Source organism: Notamacropus eugenii, chromosome 6 (assembly GCF_028372415.1).
Source record: "Notamacropus eugenii isolate mMacEug1 chromosome 6, mMacEug1.pri_v2, whole genome shotgun sequence".
In the NCBI taxonomy this organism is placed as follows: Eukaryota; Metazoa; Chordata; class Mammalia; order Diprotodontia; family Macropodidae; genus Notamacropus; species Notamacropus eugenii.
Window position 1 is genome coordinate 205,752,050 of NC_092877.1, and position 21,710 is coordinate 205,773,759.

Consider the following 21,710-nt stretch of genomic DNA (forward strand, 5'->3'; position numbering starts at 1 on the left):
TGACAAGCATTTAATAGGTTCCTAATATGTGCTGGACCAGATGACTTGGGATAGAGGAGAAAGGAGAGAAAGAATAACACTGTTCAAAACTGTCTGCTACTAAAGTATAAAGAAATTATGATCCATCTTAAAAGAAATAGCCACATCAATGAAAACATGGTGAAGAAAAAAAAACATGGGTAAAATTTGTGATTGGAAATTGGTTAATTGATATTTTTTTTAATAACCTGCATGGAAGGACTGTGTGTGTGTGTGTATACACACATATAAGCACATATAAGTATCAATTGATCAATTACAGCTTTCAACCACAAGACACAAGAAATCTGTTTTAGTGTTATTGTAGCTGTTCCAATTTTTAGTTTTACTTTTTGAAGATTTTAGATCCCTCCCCCCAAAATTTAAGAAACTTTTGCTAGAACCAATTATTATCTACAATAAGCACTACCCTTGATCAAAAAACTGGATCTAAATTCCATTTTACTTAAATTTCTAAATTAAATATCTACTAATAACAAATTATTAGAATGATGTATCTTACTGAAAACTATCATTATATTATGAACAAATTACATTTGAAAAAATCACCCAAATACTTGTTCACGTTCATCATATTTACCTTGAACAATGCCCCATGGGTACTGACGAGCTTTCACCATCTTATTTCCAAGTTTGACCTCTTCCATACTGCCCACAACAGCAAATGGCAAATGTCCCTGGAAAAGATCTCTTGTTACCAATTTTACAATCTCATACCAATGTGAAAACTGGTACAAAGTGTCCAAGTATTGGGATGAAAAGAATATCACAATGAAATTACTTAAAACATAGTATATATTTTGCATTGTATCTTAAACTTCTACAGCTAGATTTCACAGCTCATTATTTACCCTCATTAACAATAATATAATATAAATAACAATAACATTATACACACACCAAATTCAAATTTGCCAAACATTTATTAAATGCTTACTGTGGTCAAGGCACTTGAAGACAAAACGTCACATACAAAATAGCCCTTGCCTTCAAGGAACTCACATTTTACTTCCATCTAACATTAATTTAGAGATGACTGTACAGCGGCCCCTAAAACAAATTCAGTTTCAGATCTTGAAAGGCAAAGAAGGCTGTTATGAAGATTTAAAAAAAAAGATAAGTAAATTACTTTGCCACTATATAAATGTCAGTCATTATTGACTTTGGCACTCTGGTCTAGCTGACATACTCACCAAGAAACTCAAAAAACTGGTTTAGATCAAATTAAGTGGATACACAACGAGCTAAAGGGATATTCTGAAAGAACAGGTAACAACGAATCATAAGGGTTGGAGAAGGAAAAGTACAATGAACTCTGTAATCAGACCAATCAATTAAAAATGGATTTATTGGATACCTATTACAGACAAAGCATAGCGATGATCTTGTGTGCAATTTAATGAGTAAAAAATATATTTCCTTATTGGGAAATACAGTTAGGAATATAAGACCTATAAATGGGAGTGTGAGGGTAAATGTTTAATGACCAGTTCTCTGAGAGAAAGGAAAAAATAAAACAAAACCCATGTACACACAACAGATTTTATAATTAGCCTGGATGATGAGCATTTTCTCAATCACCTTCTTAAGAATAGACAAGCAACAAAACAATAAATCAAGCCCTGATTTTTAAAATATGCCAAATTCTGATGTATAAATGCTCACAAATTTAACAATCAGTTCAAAAATTAGTTTGTTCTGGCCCTAACACACCTCTCTGCCTATAAACTGGGAGACATTTCATAATGCAGGTTAGCATATTATAAAGGGTCAAATGAGTGATACATAATAAGTGCTACAGAAATGAGGGAAAAGGAGAAATAAAGTAATTGAGCTCTGCAGGAAGATGTTAAGACTTAGACTAGGATTTGAAAAATTCATAGGATTTTCACAGGTGGTGAGGAGGGCAAAGAAATTCCAAGCAGAAAAATGAGTGTAAGCAAAGGCCAAAAGATAAAACTGCAGAACACACATTGGGCTATAATTAGAGATTTGTAAAATATGTTCTTTGAGGCAAAACTGTATTTTTAAAAGAAACCATTTAGTCTGAAGGAAAAATGCCAATAAAAAATGTATATGCTTCTCAAGTTGAGAATACAGAGTCCCAGAAGTGTTCCCCAGGGAAGATAGTGGCTCCATTCAGCAGTTTCTCTTCTGAGAACTGCCACAGAGATGCAACCCTTAAAACCAAGTTTGCAACAACAGCAACAAAAAGGGGGACCAGGAGGTGGTGTAAGCTTCCAAAGGCTGGGAAAGCAGACATAATCATCATGGGAGAAAGCATACAAGGGCGGCATACAACTCTTGGGGCAGATAGAGGAACAACAGAAAGAATGGCTGATGCTTATAAGAGCTGTCCAGAAACACACTTTCTATTTCCTAGTATCTATTACCGTGGTGCTATGATCTCAGTAGACACTGACATGGCAACCCAGGGGAGGTCTTCTAACTTGGCATTACATTCTCTTTCCACGGGATGTCTACCCAAAATTGTTACTACTAATCAAAAGCTTAAACAGATGCTTTGGGGCATCAAGGTTGCATGGGAACAGTCTTGGCTTTAGGAAGAAAAGATATTACTGGACTTCTCCACAAATTTCACTCCTAAAGGACATTGCCTCATGTCACCGTGGGCTCTGAGTCCTCACCAACAATGACTATATTTGAAAGTAAGTTTAAACCAGACACGGAGGAAGAAGAAGCCAAAAACCTAATGAGACCATCTCAACTGGTATCTCTACTGACCTGGGGTCTGGGAGCAATACAGATCTCTATGTGACCATCAAGACCAAGCTGGACTTTGTCTATCCATTTGATATGCTCAATAAGAGGAGCAGGTTTGGCAGATACGAGTATAAGATAGGGATACATATTCTTGCCAAGAAAGTGACTTCCTTGGAAAGTGAAGTACTGGCTGAAACAGTAAAGATAATAAAGACTTCCTTAAAAGACCCTGTTCATCAACCAAACTACTAAACCAGAAGGTTTGAGGCTACCCCAAGGTCACCTTGATGAGACAAACTTATCACAATAAAAAATAATTATGTAAAAAATAAGAATATATAAATATTTTGTATATATTTGTTAGATTGTATATTTACATACACACACACACATTCTGTTTTCATTAAAGACAGAATAAAAAAATTGAGTCAACCTAAAGGTCCATCCAACTTTAATCAGTTTAAATTTTAATTCGATATTAGGAAGTTCTCCTCAACTTTAAACGACTGAAAAATTCTAGAACATGTTGACAAAGAAAGCTGTAATCACATCTTCATTTTTTCAGAAAAACAAACTATACTTCTGGGATAAGTAAACGTAATCCAGTTAGAAAGTACCTGCCAGCCCTGACAGAGCTTGAAGAATAAGGACAAAAGAAATAATTCTTAAGAATTTAAATGTGCAGAGCATCCCTGATCAACAAAATAAAACATTCACATCAGACTTTTCTAATTTAATATGTTCAAAGTTGATGGTTGAAGGAAATTAAAATCAAAGCACATTAGTAGCTAATAATAGTAGCCATAAACAACAATATATTTAAATATTAAGTGCTTACATTCATTGCGGAGTTAATTTGAGAAATAGTTTCATCCTCTGTTGGGAACTGGTATATCTGTACTCCATTGCTGACCAATTCACTCATCAGTTTGATCTTAAACTTCTGTAATTCAGTTTTAGAAATTGTATCTGCTTTGGCAATCACAGGGATGATATTTACCTAATAGCATTTGTAAGGAAAAAAAAAATCAAACAATCAAAGGTCCTTTTAATAATTTTTATAGAAAGCCTTTCTCATTCAAAATTAAGCCTGAACATAAATGTTTTTACCTTAATCATCTTGGGATCCTATGTTAACAGCATATCATTTATGCACCACACAGACTACACATGCTTTACCTTGCAAATAGCATCAAAAAAGATGCAGAGTTCTTATAAGATTTTTTGCATCTGAATCAATCTACCTCGGTGCAGAAATCTACACTGACTTCTCCTACTCCTTCAAGTAATTACAATATACCTAACTGTTCAAATGTTATGGTTTAACCCACTTTCCTTTTCATTTAGATGCTGAGAGATCAGGGCCAATCCTACACTCCGCTCCCCTCCCACCATCAGAGTAGTTATCTCTATGGAATACACCCCACGCCCTTGTGGCCCTTTTCCCACTTGGGTGTTGGTTTACTGGCTGCGCCTCCAAAGAGCATCTGAGTTTTCAAACATTAAAAAAAACTGAGGCTCAAATGAATAAATACATACTAGTACAATGTTGAACTCTCTGACAGGCTAGTAATGGGAAAGATCCTTTGAGGAGGAAGGAAAAATTGCACTTTCAGAGGTGCAATTCTGTAGCACAACGCACTAAAACAGTACTTAGAGACTAATTTTTTGCTTTCCTCATTTCCCCTCCACCAATTTCCATTGATTCACTATGTGATTTTTGTTTAACACTGATTTGCCCTACTAAAGATAATTTGCCTACTTGAATGAGCATCAAAAATCTGACAGCCAAGTTATTGGATTATACAAATAACTTTCAAAGGAAATGTCACTGCTACATGTATCTTTGAATGGATGAATATATATACTCACAAATAAGAATGATGTCAATATATGTAAGTGCATTTAAAATATGTATGATTAGCCCCCACAGACATAAATTAAAAGGATAGTAAATGAATAAAGTAATAAATCGGCTCCTTTCTAAATCTTACCTTACTATCAAGACTCTTCATGGTTAACAAATCAAGTGTCTTAAGGGAATGTCCCGTAGGTGAAATAAAGTAAAGGCAGGCATGGATGCGAGAATCATGGTAATTAAAGAGAGACCTTGTTATCTTCAATTCTTCTTGGAGATAGGCCTCAAATTGAGCATCTATGTAATCAACTATTGGCTGATAGCTGGAGGAAAAAAACATTCAAAAAATTCAAGCATTTTATATATATATTCAATACATATATTCATGTTCTAGTAAGATTTCAGTTATGCTTTAGCAAATATGTATACTAAATCAATAATTTTTGGAACAATATAGTGTGCTTTCCTTCCCATGCAGAGTTAATGCGACTGAATCATCAGGGAAGCACGTACTTTGAACCATTTCCAGAAGTGATTATAGATGATCTCCATTCACACATTCAGCAAGACCTGATCTGCAAGATCATTGGCTCATTGTGAAGGAATAATCTATGACCACTGACTGAAGTAAAGTAGTTGGCATGTCACTGATGTGTTTGGAAGAATGGTTGGACACAAGAGAGTTAAACTGTATTCATAATACCAAGAGTAGTTTCTCTCCTTTTATACAGATGGGCATGGAAAAGCCTGTGATTTATTAGGGAGAAAGCACCTTCAACTAAAAGTGTCTGCTTGAAGAAACTGATACTTAATCTGCAATTTAGAGTTTTACACAAGGAAACATGTATTAGATCTTGTCCATTCTTTCCTTCTTGCCTTCACTTAAATCCCTTCCTTCATCCCACTGTTATCAACACCTGTTAATCAAATGATTTGTCAATTTTTTTAAACTATGAACAGAAACAAAAAAAAATTTTTTTTTTTAACAAAAGCAATTTCTATGGTAATTTCTACTACTATCATCAGAGAAGCTTCTGGTTAATCATTCAACTGTTTTCTGAGCACTTATATGAATTACTTATTTGCAAATATAGTAATTACTAAAAAGAATAATAGTTAATAATTCATTTGCAAAGAAATTAAAACAGAATCCTAATCAGACCATTTAGCATGACACTTATCCACAATAGTAGAACTACAAAAAAGTGGAGCACAGTAGAAGAAAACAGATATATATTATTTCACACAAACATGAGATATAAAGATCACGAAGTCAAAAAAGAAAAGAAAAAGATTCACTTCAAAAAAATTTATTACATAAAACGGGAATTCCTTAAGTTGCAAACTCCCCCTGGTTCAATTGTTATAAAATTCAACTTCCTAAAAAGCTATAAACATAATTTTTAAAAAAATGACTAGTACATGAAGAAGGGTATCCTTATGTCTACTTCAGGGACCTACTCCGCAAAAGAATGTTGTTTATTTGCATGATTCTGATATAGTCACACCCCATTTTAAATTGTTTTTAAAATTTTCAGAGAACTCCTTATTTCTGGGTAGAAGTGAACCTAAAAGTTTAAAAATTTACCATCTTCATTTGGTTCTAATCATTGTGTTAACATTTAATATTTGTCTCTATCTTCCACAAAGTGAACATAAACAATTTCTTAACACTTAAGTTAATTATAAATTAGAAAAAAAAATTTATTCTAAATCTAATTTTCAAATAAGTGGAAGATTCACTTCATTCAAATATTTTATTAAGTACCTACTAAAGTTCAGGTTGAGGGTAGAAGAGAGGGCAGCTTGGTGGTGAAGTAGATAAAACATCAGGCCTAGAATCAGGAATTCATCTTCCTGAGTTCAAATCTGGCCTCAGATCATCTGGGTGATCCTAGGTAAGTCCCTTAACCCTGTTTGCCTCCAGTTCTCTTATCTGAAAAATAAGCTGGAGAAGGAAATGGCAAAGCATTCTAGTATCTTTGTCAAGAAAACTCTAAATGGGGTCAACAAAGAGCTGGAAATGATTGAAACAACTGAAAAAAGTTGAAGTACTGTTCTAGTCATGGAGATGATAGAAACAATATGATCCCTATCCCTACAGTCCTTAAAACAGGAGAGGATATAAGAACTAGACAAAAATAACAAAACATATGATAAAAGCAGGCAAAGAATGTAACTGCCACCGAAGGAAGACACTGTTCCTTGAAAACAGTTGTTTTTTAAAAATCCAATACCTCAAATGATTAATATAATTGTCAATGAATATTATATCAACAAGGAAAAACTAACCTTTCTTCTTTATTTATCTGGTCACCAAATCCCACTGTATTCACAATTGTCAGTTTCAATCGAACGCTGCTTTCCTGGAGTTCATACGTCTGCGCTTTAAGTCTTACATTTGGGTGAAAGTGTGAAGATTCAAGATCATCAAAATTCGTGTTAAACAATGTGTCAATCAGAGTTGATTTTCCAATTCCAGTTTCCCCTGAAAAGTGACTTCATAAATACATCTGAGCACGACAGTGAGGTAAAAAATAACAAAATCCAATGGTGGCTTCCAGACTCCCAAGTACTTGAAAGGATGGGGCTTAATAGTAATAACTGCTGATAATAGCTAACATTTATATTGCACCTACCATGTGTCAGCTGTGCTAAGCTTTACATTTATTATCTCATTTGATCCTCACAACAAGCCTGCAGAGTACTATCATACTTATTTTACATCACTCTCCACAGTCCATCAGATTCCCAGTAACTACCAAAATGAACATGCATGGAACACACTAGAACTCTGGAAAAGTAGTAAAATGCTTAAAGGAATTAGAGAACAACTTAATAATTCAAGTGCTATTTTGATTAGTTTTAAAACTCTAGGTCACTGCTTCAAATAGGAATAGGAAACATAAAACTAGGATTTAAAAAGAGGTTCTAAATAGTTTTGAGTATGGGGACATCTTTATAAAGCCAAAAAAATTTAGCAAACTCCACATGAGAGTAGCTGTATGATAAGTATATGATGACTGATGAAAATAAGTGCTGATAAAAAAGCTATTATCAATTTTCTGGAAAATTTGATTATCATTCACATCTACATACACTCTAAAAACATTCTGTCAACAGTAGGTGCATTTGTTTGCTGAGTTATACATTTTGTTGAAACTAAATAAAGGTCAAAATTACAGTACTCTGTGCATAAAAGGATAACTCTTCCACTTACTAGCTGTCCCACATCCTATAAGTTGGGAACAGAGGCACTGGGACAAGTGTTAAATCGGCATTTGTGATTTTTTTAAAAAGACTTTTTATACTGTATGTTTTGAGAGTGTTACAAAATCTCAAGAAAGTTAGGCACTTACCCACACAAAGAATGTTGAAGCAAAACCCATGTTGAATGGATCTGTTGACTAACTGATCAGGCAAACTTTCAAAACCAACATGGCCAGTAATATTTAAACAACGAGGAGTATCACCCTGAATATAAAAAGAAACCTTTAATTTATATAGAATATGATCATTTTTAAAAGAATTAATACAATTATTAATAGAAAAAATTAGTTTCCCACTTTACCTTGTTCTTCTACCTCTGTACGATTATTAGCCAGTTACTTAACCCCTTCTGGATCTCGATTTCTTAATTTATAAAATGAAGGCTTTAGAATAGTTGACTTCTAAAGTCCCATTCCCACTCTAAATTCTATGACCTGAGATTGAATCCTGAGATTCAAATGGATTAAATAAATCCATAAAAAAAAAAACCTTTATCTCCAGGCTATATCAAAAGAGCCAACTCCCTAAATATTCCTCTTTCATAGACACTTTTTGTACTTTGATTTCATCTAATACAATAAAATCTTGTTCTAATTGAGAATGGACTAAATTCCTTAGAAAGTTAACTAACTTGGACCCAGCCAAGAATATTTACTTTATAAACTATTAAAAAGACTTCAGTCATGATATTATGACCCTACCCTAAAGGGCTGAGGTGGGATATTGTTCATTATTAACCTCCAGATATATAAGATCCTTTACTATTATTACATATTCTAGGGAACCATATACCTAGGAAAGGGATGTGAGCTAAGTCTCATCAATCTGATAATACAAAATCAATAGAACAAGAATCTGAGCCAGGGAAAGGTATAATATGTGGTATTCATTAGATCCATTGTGTTTGTTTATGCCAAAGAACTTCAATTAGGGCTTGTGTTTCAAACACTAGTAAAAACTCTGATAAGTATTTTATATGCTTACTGGAAACAAACGTTTCCAGTAGGTTGGTCAACAAGATAAGTCTAAAAATTAGAAAACATTACATAACAAAGAAATCAATGAACCAAAGAAAATGTGAATGAAAGAATCTTTGCTCATTGAAATGAAGAAAAACATAAGCTAAATTAGAATCAATTTTAAAATAAAAAATGTAATTGACATGACGCAGGAAGTTAGAGAAAAGAGTTTTGGAGAAAAGGTGATCTTGGACATGCTTCATTTGAAGCTAGCAATAGAAATATCAAAAAGGTAAGTGGTCAGGTGGAATTAGAACATGGTGGGGGTGAAGGGAAATTAGAAACAGGGATGGATATTTGGTATTGACATACTTAGAGGTCCTGATTTAATTGAGTCTTTAAGATAGATGAACTCTTCAAGGAAAAGAAAAGAGAAGCTAAGAATTAAACTTTCTAGAATGTCCAGTTAGGGAATGGAAGAGACAGCAAAGGAGATGGAGAAGAGGTAGTAATTCAGAAAAGCAGAAAAAGGACAAGGATGTATAAGGATAAGGATATAAAGGACAGGTAATTCCTGAGAAATATAGTAAAGTAACAGAATTTGGAATTAGGAGGCCTTATGAGATTAGAGGACCTCATGAGAAGTTGCTGCAACAGTGATCAGATCAGAAGCCAGATATTTAGGAACTGAACAAATAAAATGTAAACCATTCAACTCAACATTTATTAATCAACTATAGTGTGCACAATACTGTACTAAGCTACAGAGGGAAAGACCAAATTTAGATAAAGCAAAATTTCTGCACTCATGGAGTCTACATTCCTATTAAGAAGACATGAACAGAGAAATAAAATATAAGTACATCGTAGCAGTTTATAACATAGTATATGTAATGTCTAAAAGGGGAAATCATATTTAAAGGATAATACAGAATTACCAATAAAAGGAAAGGATTCAAGTGGGAGGTGGCATGCAGTTAGGTTTCAGAAGATGAGTAGGACTACTCGGGGACAGAAAACATTCTAGGTATTATATAGAATGAAGTAAGCAAAACGATGTAGACAGTCAAGTTCTAAGAGGAGGAAACAGTTTATTTTGTTTAGAGCATAGAGTTGTAGAGGAGAGTAATACAAAAATGTTATAAGCACAGGTATGAATACCAGGTAAAGAACTTCAAACTTGATTTGGAAATCAATGAATGGAGGAGTGAAATGACCATAAGGATGATTCATGTGTCCACAGAATAGAAAACCAGTTAGTGGAGGAAGAAAGTGGAGCTGAGCAGAGATCACAGTATTCTAGGAAGATAGTAATGAAGGCATGAGTTATAGTGATGGCAATGAGAAGAGAGGAACAGAGGAGGCAATGAGTGAGAGATATCGTAGAAATTGAACTGATAGAACCCAGTTAATGACTAGATATGAGAAACAGTGGAAAATAAGTCAAATATAAACATGAGGAACTAAAATGGTAGTGATGTTCAGGAAGTTTAACAATGAAAAAAAGAAGAGAGCTTGAAGAAAAAAGCTAAAGTTGGGTTTTTTTGGAAGGGTTTCAAAATAGGAATGTCCAACTTATGCAGAAGGAATTGGAGAAAAACACCGAGCAATAAAAAAACACTGTTAAACCAGCTGCAATGCCATACCAATCAAACGACCAAAAAGTTATTTTATAGAGGTAGAAAAAAATAACAAAATTTATATGGAGGAATAAAAGGTGAATAATGTCAAGGGATTCAATTTTTAAAATGCGAAGGAAGATCTCAAATTTTATCATAAAGCAGTAACCATCAAAACAACCTGATACTGGCTAAGAAATAGAGAGGTAGATCAGTGGAACAGATTAAGTACACATACACAATGCAGTTAATGATCATAGTACCACTGTTTGACAAACCCAAAGATCCAAACTTTGGGGACAAAAACTCATTATCTGACAAAAAGTGGTATGAAAACTAGAAAACAGCATGGCAAAAACTAAGTATAAACCAATATCTCACAACTTATACCAAGATTATTTGACCTTAAAAGTGAAATCATAAACAAATTAGAAGAGCATGTTTACCTGTCAGATACATGGATAAGGGAACAATTTAGGACCAAACAAGATATAGAGAGCATTACAAAATGTAAAATGGATAATTTTGATTATATTGTCTATAGTCATATGGGAAAAAATGCTCTATATCTATACTGATTAGACAAATGCAAATTAAAACAACTCTGAGGTAACCACCTCCCACCTATCAGATGAGTTAATATGACAGAAAAGAAAAATAATAATATTGGAGAGGATATGAAAAAACCAGGACACTGTTGGTGGAGTTGTGAACTGATCCAACCATTCTGGAAAACAATTTGGAATATGCCCAAAGGGATATAAAACTGCATACCCTTTGATCCAGCAATGCCATTACTATATGTATAACGTAAGTTATCTACCAGGCCCTTTGGTTAAAATCAAATCATGGTATCATATTTAAAGCTTAAATCACATAATCATGCCATTAATTAAAATGTATACTCACTATTTTTTCTTCTTTGCCTGGTTGTGAGGTGGAACATGTTGTTTTCATCCCAAGAGACTGATACACCTGAAAATAGAAAATTAAAAGCTTCTTAAAAAATCCACAAAAATACAAAAACAAGTAAAAAATTATTATGGTGAACAACCAAACAAGAAACTAATTTTTAAATAACATCTCCAAGGAGGAAAAGGAAAGAGGAGGACAGGGTCTAAACTTGTGATTTCATCAGAGTAAGGGACTCCTGGCAAAGAAACTTACTTTACCAAAAGAAACTTACTTTACCAAAGCAGATCAACAACTCACTTATCACTTATGACTGTGCAAAACTCTTTTAAGTAGACAGAATCAGATTAAAATATAGATAGATAGAGATAGAACACAGGAGACACACACACACACACACACACACACACACACACACATATATAAACAACCAGGTACACTGTATGTGTATATAGCTATTTATCAAGGTATTTTGTGTGTAACTGATTGTTTTATTTTTTTTATTATTTATTTTCAGTATTCTACAATCACTACCATATAACTTAGATTTTTTTTCCCCTCCCTCCCCCTCCTTCTCTGTTACCTCCCCATGATGGCATACAATTTTATGTAGGTTCTACACACATATTCCTATTAAATACATTTTCACCATAGCCATGATGTATAGAAGAATTAAAATGAATGGGAGAAATCATATAACAAATCAAAACATAATACAAAAGAAAATGATTTGCGACATTCTGCGACTGAATTCCATAGTTCTTTCTCTGGATGTGGAAGGCATTTTGCCTTAACACTGGGAATTTTTTAAGTCCTTGCATTGCAATGAAGTTCTAAGTCTACCAGAAAAAAATCCTCGCACACTGTAGTTGTTGCTGTGTATAAAGTTCTTCTGGTTCTGCTCCTTTCACTCAGCATCAGACCATATTAAGTCTTTCCAGGCCTCTCTGAAGTTTTCCTGTTCATCATTTCTTATAGCGCAACAGTGTTCTATTACATTCATATACCATAATTTATTCAGCTATTCCCCAATTGATGGCATCCCCTTGACTTCCAGTTTTTGGCCACCACAAAGAGAGCTGCTATAAATATTTTTGTACATGTGGGACCCTTTCCCATTTTTATGATCTCTTTGGGATACAGTCCTAGAAGCAGTATTGCCAGGTCAAAGGATATGCACATTTTTGCACCAACAATTAGTGTCCAAGTCCCTGGCATCTTCTCCAACATTTATCATCTTCCTGTTTTGTCATGTTAGCAAATCTGATAGGTGTGATGTGGTATCTCAGAGTTGTTTTGATTTGCATCTCTCTAATCAACAGTGATTTAGAGCATTTTTTCATATGACTATAGACACCTTTAATTTCTTCCTCTGAAAACTGCCTGTTCATATCCTTTGACCATTTATCAACTGGGGAATGACTTGTATTCTTGTACATTTGACTCAGCTCTCTATATATTTTAGAAATGAGGCCTTTATCACAGACACTAGTTGCAAAAATTCTTTCCCAGTTTTCTGCTTCCTTCCTAATCTTGGTTGCATTGGGTTTGGTTGTGCAAAAACTTTTCAGTTTAATGTAATAAAAATTATCCATTTTGCACTTCATAATGCTATCTCTTGCTTAGTTAAAAATTCTTCCCTTCTCCATAAATCTATTCCTTGCTCCACTAATTTGTTTATAGTATCAATCTTTATAGCTAGATCATGTACCCATTTGGACTTTATTCTTGTGTATGGTGTCAGGCATTGGTCTATGTCTACTTTTCATCACACTGTTATCTAGTTTTCCCAGCAATTTTTGTTGAAAAATAAATTCTTATCCCAGAAGCTGGGGTCCTTGAGTTTATCAAACAGTAGATTGGTATATTCATTGCCTACTGTATCTTGAATATCAAGCATATTCCACTTGTCTACCCTTCTGTTTCTTAGCCAAAACCAAGTGGCTTTGACAATTGCTGCTTTATAATACAATTTGAAATCTGGTAGAGCAAGGCCATGTTCCCCAGCATTTCTTTTCATTAGTTCCCTTGATATTCTGGACATTTTGTTTTTCCAGATGAATTTTGGTATTAGTTTTTCCAGCTCTAGAAAATAATTATCTGATAGTTGACTGGTATTGCACTAAATAAGTAAATCAATTTAGGTAGAATTGTCATTTTTATTATATTGGCTCGGCCTACCCACGAGCAACTGATATTTTTCCACTTACTTAGATCTGACTTGATTTGCGCAAAAAAGTGTCTTGCAATTGTGTTCATGTGGTGTCTGGATTTGTTTTGGCAGGTAGACTCCCAAATATTTTATAGTGTCTACCCTAGCTTTAAATGAGATTTCTCTATCTCTAGCTGTTGGACTTTGTTAGAAATATAGAGAAATGCAGAAGATTTGTGTGGGTTTTTTTGGTAATCTGCAACTCTGCCCAAGTTGTTTATTACTTCAAGCAGTTTTTTACTTGAATCTCTGGGATTCTCTAAGTATATCATCATATCCTCTGCAAAGAGTGATAACTTAGTTTCTTCTTTGCCTATTCTAATTCCTTCAATTTCTTTATCTTCTCTAATTGCTACAGCTAACATTTCTAGTACCATACTGAATAACAGTGGTGATAATGGACAACCTTGTTTCACCCTTCATCTTACTGGAAATGCATCTAGCTTATCTCCATTGCGTATAATGCTTGCTGAAGGTTTTAGGTAGATATTGCTAATTATTTTATGGAAAGTTCCATTTATTCCTATGATCTCCAGTGTTTTTAATAGGAATAGGTGTTCTATTTTGTCAAAAGCTTTCTCTGCATCTGTTGAGATAATCATGTGGTTTCTGTTAGGTTTCTTGTTGATATGATCAATAATGCTAATAGTTTTCCTAATATGGAACCAGTCCTGCATTCCTGGTATGAATCCTACCTGATCATAATGTATTATTCTCATGATAAGTTGCTGTATTCTTTTTGCTAAAATCTTATTTAAAATTTTTGCATATATTTTCACTAGAGAAATTGGTCTATAATTTTCTTTCTCTGTTTTGGTTCTTCCTGGTTTAGGTATCAAAACCATATTTGTATCATAAAAAGAATTTGGGAGGACTCCTTGCCCAATTTTCCCAAACAGTCTTTAGAGAAATTGGAATTAGCTGTTTTTTAAATGTTTGATAGAATTCACTAGTAAATCCATCCAGCCCTGGAGATTTTTTCCTAGGGAGTTCACTGATGGCTTGTTCAATTTCTTTTTCTGAAATGGGGTTGATTAAGCATTCAACTCCTCTTCTGTTAATCTGGGCAATTCATATTTTTTAAGATAATTATCCATCTCATTTAAATTGCCAAATTTATGGGCATAAAGTTGGGCCAAGTAATTTCTAAATATTGTTTTAATTTCTTCCTCATTGGAGGTGAGTTCATCCCTTTCATTTTTGATACTGGTCATTTGGTTTTCTTTTTTCTTTTAATCAAATTGACCAAAGGTTTATCAATTTTATTGGTTTTTTCATAAAACCAACTCTTAGTTTTATTTATTAGTTCAATAGTTTTCTTAATTTCAATTTTATTAATCTTTCCTTTGGGTTTTCAGTATTTCTAATTTGGTATTTACTTGGGGATTTTCAATTTACTCTTCAACTGATTGTTTATTTAAATAGATAAATAGAAGACATGTAACTGGGACACAATCTCAGAGGAAAGGCAGAAAGTCCTCTTTTGCAAAGTGGGATTTGACCAGTCTTGAAGGAAAGTATGGTAATGGTAGCCATATGGCAGAGGTAAGAAGAAAGGACATTACAGTAATGGGGAATAGCTGGTAGAAAGGAAAAGAGTCAGGAAACAAAACGTCATGAGCAAAAAGCATCAAAAAAGCCAGTGTCACTGGATAACAAAGCACATGCAAGGGATTTTCACCTCACAAACTTTCATTTAATGAATAGTGTGGAGATCAGAGAGATGAATGGGGGGGAAGAGTGAAAGACTCCCACTGTTTCCAGATGCTAGGCCTACAGAATACCAAGCCTGCAGCTGTGGGAGAAGAGTGTGCACACATCCAATAAGTGAGGTACTGGCACTACAGGGAGCAAAGAACATTTTCAGCATAGAGTGAAGGGAGGATCTAACTGTGGCTCCCAGACAGAATTCAGAAAATAACGGCAGGGAGGACCTGAGGCCTGGGGTACTATTACCTACAACTCAGGATGAAAAGCTAATTCTAATAATAAACTGCGAAAAATAAATTAAACAAAATAAACATGAGTAAGCAAAAGAAAAAGAACCATCTGGGTCCAGCGGCCAGATATAGAACAAAACAACTCAGAGTTACTATGGTGTAAAAGAAAATCAGGATTCATATTCAGAGGAAAAGTTAAAAAAAAACAAAACACTCCTATCTCAAAAGAGTAACGTTAAGTGGTCACAGGTCCAAAAAGAGTTCTTGGAGGAACTCAAAAATCAAATAAAAGATTTCAAGGAAAAATTAAGAAAAAAAAGCAATCCAAGAAAATTACGAAAATAAGGTTAACCAATTGGAAAGAGAGGTCCAAAAATAACTCCCTGAAAACTAGAATTGGGCAAGAGGAATCAAATGATGCTGTAAGACACCAAGAAATAACAATACTAGAAAAAATAATAAAAACATCTCATTAGAAAAAACAACTGATCTGGAGGATAGAATGAAGAGAGACCCTATAAGAAGTGTTGGACTACATGCAAGTCATGATAAAAAAAAATACGGATGCAATATTATAAGAAATTATTAAGGAAAATGGCCCTGAAGTTCTAGAACAAGAGGGTAAAGTAGAAACATAAAAAAAAATCTACCATTTACCACCTGGAAGACATGTCAGGGAGAAATCTTATAAGAATGTGATAGCCAAGTTTCAAAACTCCCAGGTTAAAAAGAAAATATTGCAAGCAACAACAATAATAACAGAAGCAAAAACAATTTAAATACTGCAGAAATATAATCAAGATTTCACAAGACCTAGCGGCTTCTACACTAAAAGATACTGGAATATTATATTTCAAAGATCAAAAGAGCTAGGGTTGTGACTAAGAATAATTTACCCAGGAAAACTGAGTATAATACTGACTGAAAGAAAGAAATGCACATTTGACAAACTGACAGACTTTCAAGTATTTGTGAAAAAAGACCAAAACTCAATGGAAAATTCAATATAAAGGATCCAGAAGAAATATAAGGAAAACATTAATGACTAATTATAAGGGAATCATTAAGGTCAAATTGTTTATTTCTTATAAATGAAAATATTATCAGTATTCTTAAGACTGTCATCATTACCAGGGTAGTTTGAAAGAAAGATTGGGACTGAGTGGTGTACAATGAAGTGATTTTAAAAAACAAAACTGGGTAGGAAAAAGGAGCAACTATCTCATAAAAACAGGACATGAAAGGAAGAACTAATACAGAGGAAAAGCAGATAGGGGTGGGTAGTGTTGGATTCTTAATCTCATCTGATCTTGGTTAAAGAGGAAAGATATATATATACATATATACGTATATATGTATACATTTCTGGACAGTATAAAATATCTGGGAGTATACCAACCAAAACAAGCCCAGGAACTAATAAGCATAATAATTGATTCCTCCATTAAAAACACAGGTGTGAAAATCACCCCACTCCACTGTACCCTTTATTCAATAAACTCCAATAGCTCCCTGTTGCCTCCAGGAGCAAATACAAAATGCTCTAGCACCCCCCTTTTACATTTCCAGTGCTATTACACATTATACTCCCCAACATGTACTCTTCAGTCCAAGGACATTAGCCCCTTGGCTGTTCCACAAATACAATCCATCTCTCGGCTCTAGACATTTCCTCTAGCTGTCCCCCATACCTGGAATGCTCCTCCTACAATCCAACTTCTGATCTGCCTGGCTTCCTTTAAGTCCCAACTAAAATCCCATCTTCTATAAGAAGCCTTCCTTAAACCATATTAATTTCAATTATGTTTTAATTATTTCTTATTTATCCTGCATATAGCTCGCTTTGTGTATGTTTGTTTGCATAGTCACCCCCACTAGATTATAAGCTCCTTGAGGACAGAGATTGTCTTTTGCTTCTTTTTTGTATCTCACTTATCACTTAATGTTTACTGAATGAATATTGTGAATTCTTTTCTCCCACTATTGTTTTTCTCCAGAATTTCTAGGAAAAGAAAATTTTAATTAATAAAAAAAAGAACTAGAGGCAGGAGGAGAGGAGTGAAGCAATTTGGTTAGGGAGAAATTTCATGTAAGAGCATAGGAAGACTATATATGTGTGTATATATGGACAGATCTATCTATAGATCAATAGATCCAAAGAGATAGACCTCCACAAGATTAAGAAGATCTTGAACTTCACCAGACTAAGGAGTTTAATTGATAGACAAAAGGAGTCTTAAGTTTTTGGATATAGGAGCAACATCTGTCTCAGGTCAGAGAAAAACTATTTGCAATCATAAAATCACCATTACAATTAGCCTTCTTAGGCTATCAACTTCAAAACCATTAAAATGTATCTAAAAACTAAAAATTACTGGCAATTAAACCCATGATAGTGTTGGATAGTTAGAGAACACATTATTTGAAGTAATTAATCTAATTAATCAGAGATCTCATATGACCAAACAAACCCTGGCTGATAATTTTGTTTCCAGCCTTCATTATACCTATTAATATACATGGCTTATTTTTCTAGTCCATTCACTGTTTAATAAACAATCTGATTGATAAGCAAATTTTGTTTCCAAGACAATGAATATGTGACAACAGGATATGTGTTGCAGTTTTATAGGAAAAGCCCAGATAATCTTCATTAAGTTTTTCTATTCTAAGTTCATATCAAATATCCCCCTTTGTTTATTCATTTCCTGAGCTTCTGAGGACTGCCCAAAAGCTTTCTTATAATCTCCTTGTGGGCAAGTATTTTGATCAGGAAGCCTGAGTCACCTAGAAAGACTATAAATAGCTTTGTCAAGCTAATGTTTTCCAGACATTACTTGGTAGTTATTTTTTTTAATTGAAGATTAAAATACTTTTCTTGTAGAAATTACAGTACCAAAATATGTGCTGATAACAATCAGAAGTAACTATCCTCTTGACCTTTGTATCAAAAAACACTCATTTTAAGGTCAAGAAACTCTCAATCTTTTATCTACAAGGGGCACAGGGAGAATAACCACTCTACAAGGTGAAATCCTAATATCATTCAACAATTTATTAAGTACTTACTATGTGTGTCAATGATAAGGGACTAGTGATATAGATATAAGTATAAATATCTTCCAAAAGGAAGATAGTACCTACCCTCAAAAAACTGACACATCTAATGGAGGAAGCTAACACACATAGAAAAGGAGAATGAGGTGATACAAAAACATGGGGAAATCTGAAAATCACCATTACCCACCCCCATAAATCACTCACTCAATACTTCAAACTTTGTTGTGTTCATCCTTCATTTTGAAGAGGACCATGACATCAGAGAAATGATGGCATGACTTGCACTTGACTTTGATTTGAGTGAGGGAGGGCTGTGCAAGGTCACCAGCCTCACTTTCTCCTCCAGAGCCATCTGGATCCAGTGACCAGATATTCATCAGGATGACTGCAGATGGCCAAGTATGCAAAGGGAGACCTTGGTCTTTTAGGCTAAGGTCTTTTAAGGTACTCACTTAAAGTGATATGAAGTGCCTAAGAAATGGAGTTATTTAATATACATGAGTGATAAATGAGTCATTTATTAAATGCAAAGCACTAAATTGCAAAGCACTGTGCAAAGTGCTTAGAATAAAAAAGAAGAAAAGCCCCTTCAAGTATATATTTTAATGGGGGAGACATCACATCTAGAGGGTTGGAGCTCCTTGTCAGATTGGATGGTCCTTTGACAATACCAGCAAGAGATACTAATGCCACTTTGTTAATGCATTTCCACTGATAAACTTATATCACTTTGTGATGCTGAGCTGTTTTACAGTGCCAAGGACTTTGGCAGCAAGAAATTCTTTTCTGGATCTTTGAACATAGCCCCTGCAGGAACAGTTGCTAGGCTGCATCTCCATAGGAGTCACTTCCCAAGATGATGGCTGAGGGCACCAGTCTGGAAGTACTGCCATTCTTATAGCTCTTTGGACCAGGGTTCTAGGCTGTCTCCATCAGGGTATGAGAGAAAGTGATGGTTTTTTGACTTGCCTTGCTGCTTTAGCTATGTTGACTTGCCTGTCCTATGTGTCAAAGTTGGTTGGCAGCTGATGGGGTTACCCAGGCCCTTCTCCTGAATAATGTTTAAGAGCTAGTCTAGGTTGGTGATCTACAGATCTGCCACTGAGTCAGATTAAAATATAACTGAACTGTTTTGACAAAAATACAACAAAGATAAATGTTAATGTGAAGTTTTCTAAACTGATATACAGCCCTCAGGGATCCATTTATATTCAAGTTTGGCATCACAAGTCTACAGGGTGCTGCCACTCCAGGGCTCCCTTCTTGCTGGTAGCAGCTGGTCAGAAGTTATTGCTGGTGGTAATGAGGGAGGTAGGCCCCTTTTCCAGTGATTTCACTCTTCAGTGATGGCTATGAGGACCAAACTAGAAGCAGGTCTAATTGTTTTGGAAGCACTGCTATTCCCAAGGCTCTTGGGTTCAGGATCCTGGGCTGTCTTCATTAGACTGTGGGGAAAAATGATGGTTAAGTTGGTAGTGGTGGTAGTTTGACTTACCTGAAACATGCTGCCTTTGGACAATCCCTCAGGGTTCCCCACCACCATATCTAAAAACTCACTAGCATAGAGTTGAGGGGAAGAAACTGCATTTCTATGTACTCTGGGTACTGTTCCAGCATTAGGAGGAGAAATGTATATCTATTTATTCTTGCTTTAATGTTTGTTTAATATTTTCTTTTTTTCCCTAATTACATGTCAAAAACAATTTAACTTTTTTTAAGTTTTGAGTTCCAAGTTCTATCTCTCCCTCTCTTCCCTCCCCCATTCCTTGATGGTAAGCAATTCAATATACTTTATATATGTGCAATCATGTAAAACATTTCCATATTTGTTATTTTGTACAAGACATGAATTTTAAAAAAAAGAAAGAAAATGAAAAATAGCAATGTTTTATCTGTATCAGTTCTTTCTCTGGAAGTGAATAGTATTATCATCACTAGTCCTTTTGAACTGTCTTGAATCACTAAGTCATTCACAATTCTTCATTGTACAATATTGCTGTCAGTGGGTGGTGTAGTGGATAAAGCACCCATGCAGGAGTCAGGAGGACCTGAGCTCAAATCTCACCTCAGACACTTCACACTCACTAGCTATGTGACCTTGGGCAAGTCACCTAACCCCAACTGCCTCATCCTGGGTCATCTCCAGTCATCCTGATGAATGTCTGGTCACTGGATTCAGATGGCTCTGGAGGAGAAGTGAGGCTGGTGACCTGCACAACCCTCCCTTACTCAAAATAAAATCAAGTGCAAGTCATGTCATTATTTCTCTGATGGCATGGTCTTCTTTGGCAACGAAGGATGAACACACACACCTGTCAGTGTGTATAAAATTCTTCTGGTTCTGTTCACTTCACTTTGCATCAGTTCATACAAGTCTTTCCAGGTTTTTCTGAAATCATCCTGTTTGTCATTTCATATAGCACAATAATATTCCATTGTAATCCATATACCATAGCATGTTTAGCCATTCTCCAACTGAAAGGCACCCTCTTGATTTTTAATTCTTAACCACCACAGAAAGAGTTGCTATAAATATTTTTGTACAAATAGGTCTTTTTCCCTTTTTTCTTTTTTTTTTCTTTTTTTGATATATATGAGATATAGACCTAGTAGTGGTATTGCTGGATCAAAGGGCATGCATAGTTTTATAGCCCTTTGACCAGTTCACAGCTCCACTAACACCCCAGTTTTCCCACATCCCCTCCAACATTTATCATTTTCCTTTTCTGGCATATTAGCCAATCTGATAGGACATAAGGTGGTACCTCAGAGATATTTTAATTTGCATTTCTCTAATCAATAGTAATTTAGAGCATTTTTTCATATGAATATAAAAAACTTGGGTCTTTTTTATCTCTGAGATCCTTGAAGAAGACTACATCTGAAGAACACCTGGAGAAACAAGAGCCCCTAAAATCTCTTCCTCCCCTGTGCCTACTTTCATAGGCTTAGAGTAATGGGGTTCCAGTTTTCTCTGTATTGTCCTGGAAATTGTAGAATCACTAAAATATGACACTGTATCCCTTCACAAACCTACCTACCACAGTCCTGAACTGTGTAAAGGCTGCAACATGGCTTATAACATGAAAGTCAGGACATCTAGGCTATTGTACCATA

At 34.7% G+C, this 21,710-nt stretch overlaps 1 protein-coding gene across 2 annotated transcripts in view; it reads right to left on the bottom strand.

Moving 5' to 3' along the window:
* SEPTIN10 (septin 10) overlaps nt 1-21,710 on the bottom strand; it is a 53,271-nt gene that overhangs the window by 22,658 nt on the left and 8,903 nt on the right. For both annotated transcript variants that reach the window (XM_072621840.1, XM_072621841.1), the window contains exons 2-7: nt 11,379-11,444; nt 7,981-8,095; nt 6,914-7,109; nt 4,758-4,944; nt 3,602-3,763; nt 620-716 (exon numbers count right to left, since the gene is read on the bottom strand). In XM_072621840.1, coding sequence (XP_072477941.1) covers nt 620-716; nt 3,602-3,763; nt 4,758-4,944; nt 6,914-7,109; nt 7,981-8,095; nt 11,379-11,444 — 823 coding nt within the window. The remainder of the gene's footprint in view (nt 1-619; nt 717-3,601; nt 3,764-4,757; nt 4,945-6,913; nt 7,110-7,980; nt 8,096-11,378; nt 11,445-21,710) is intronic.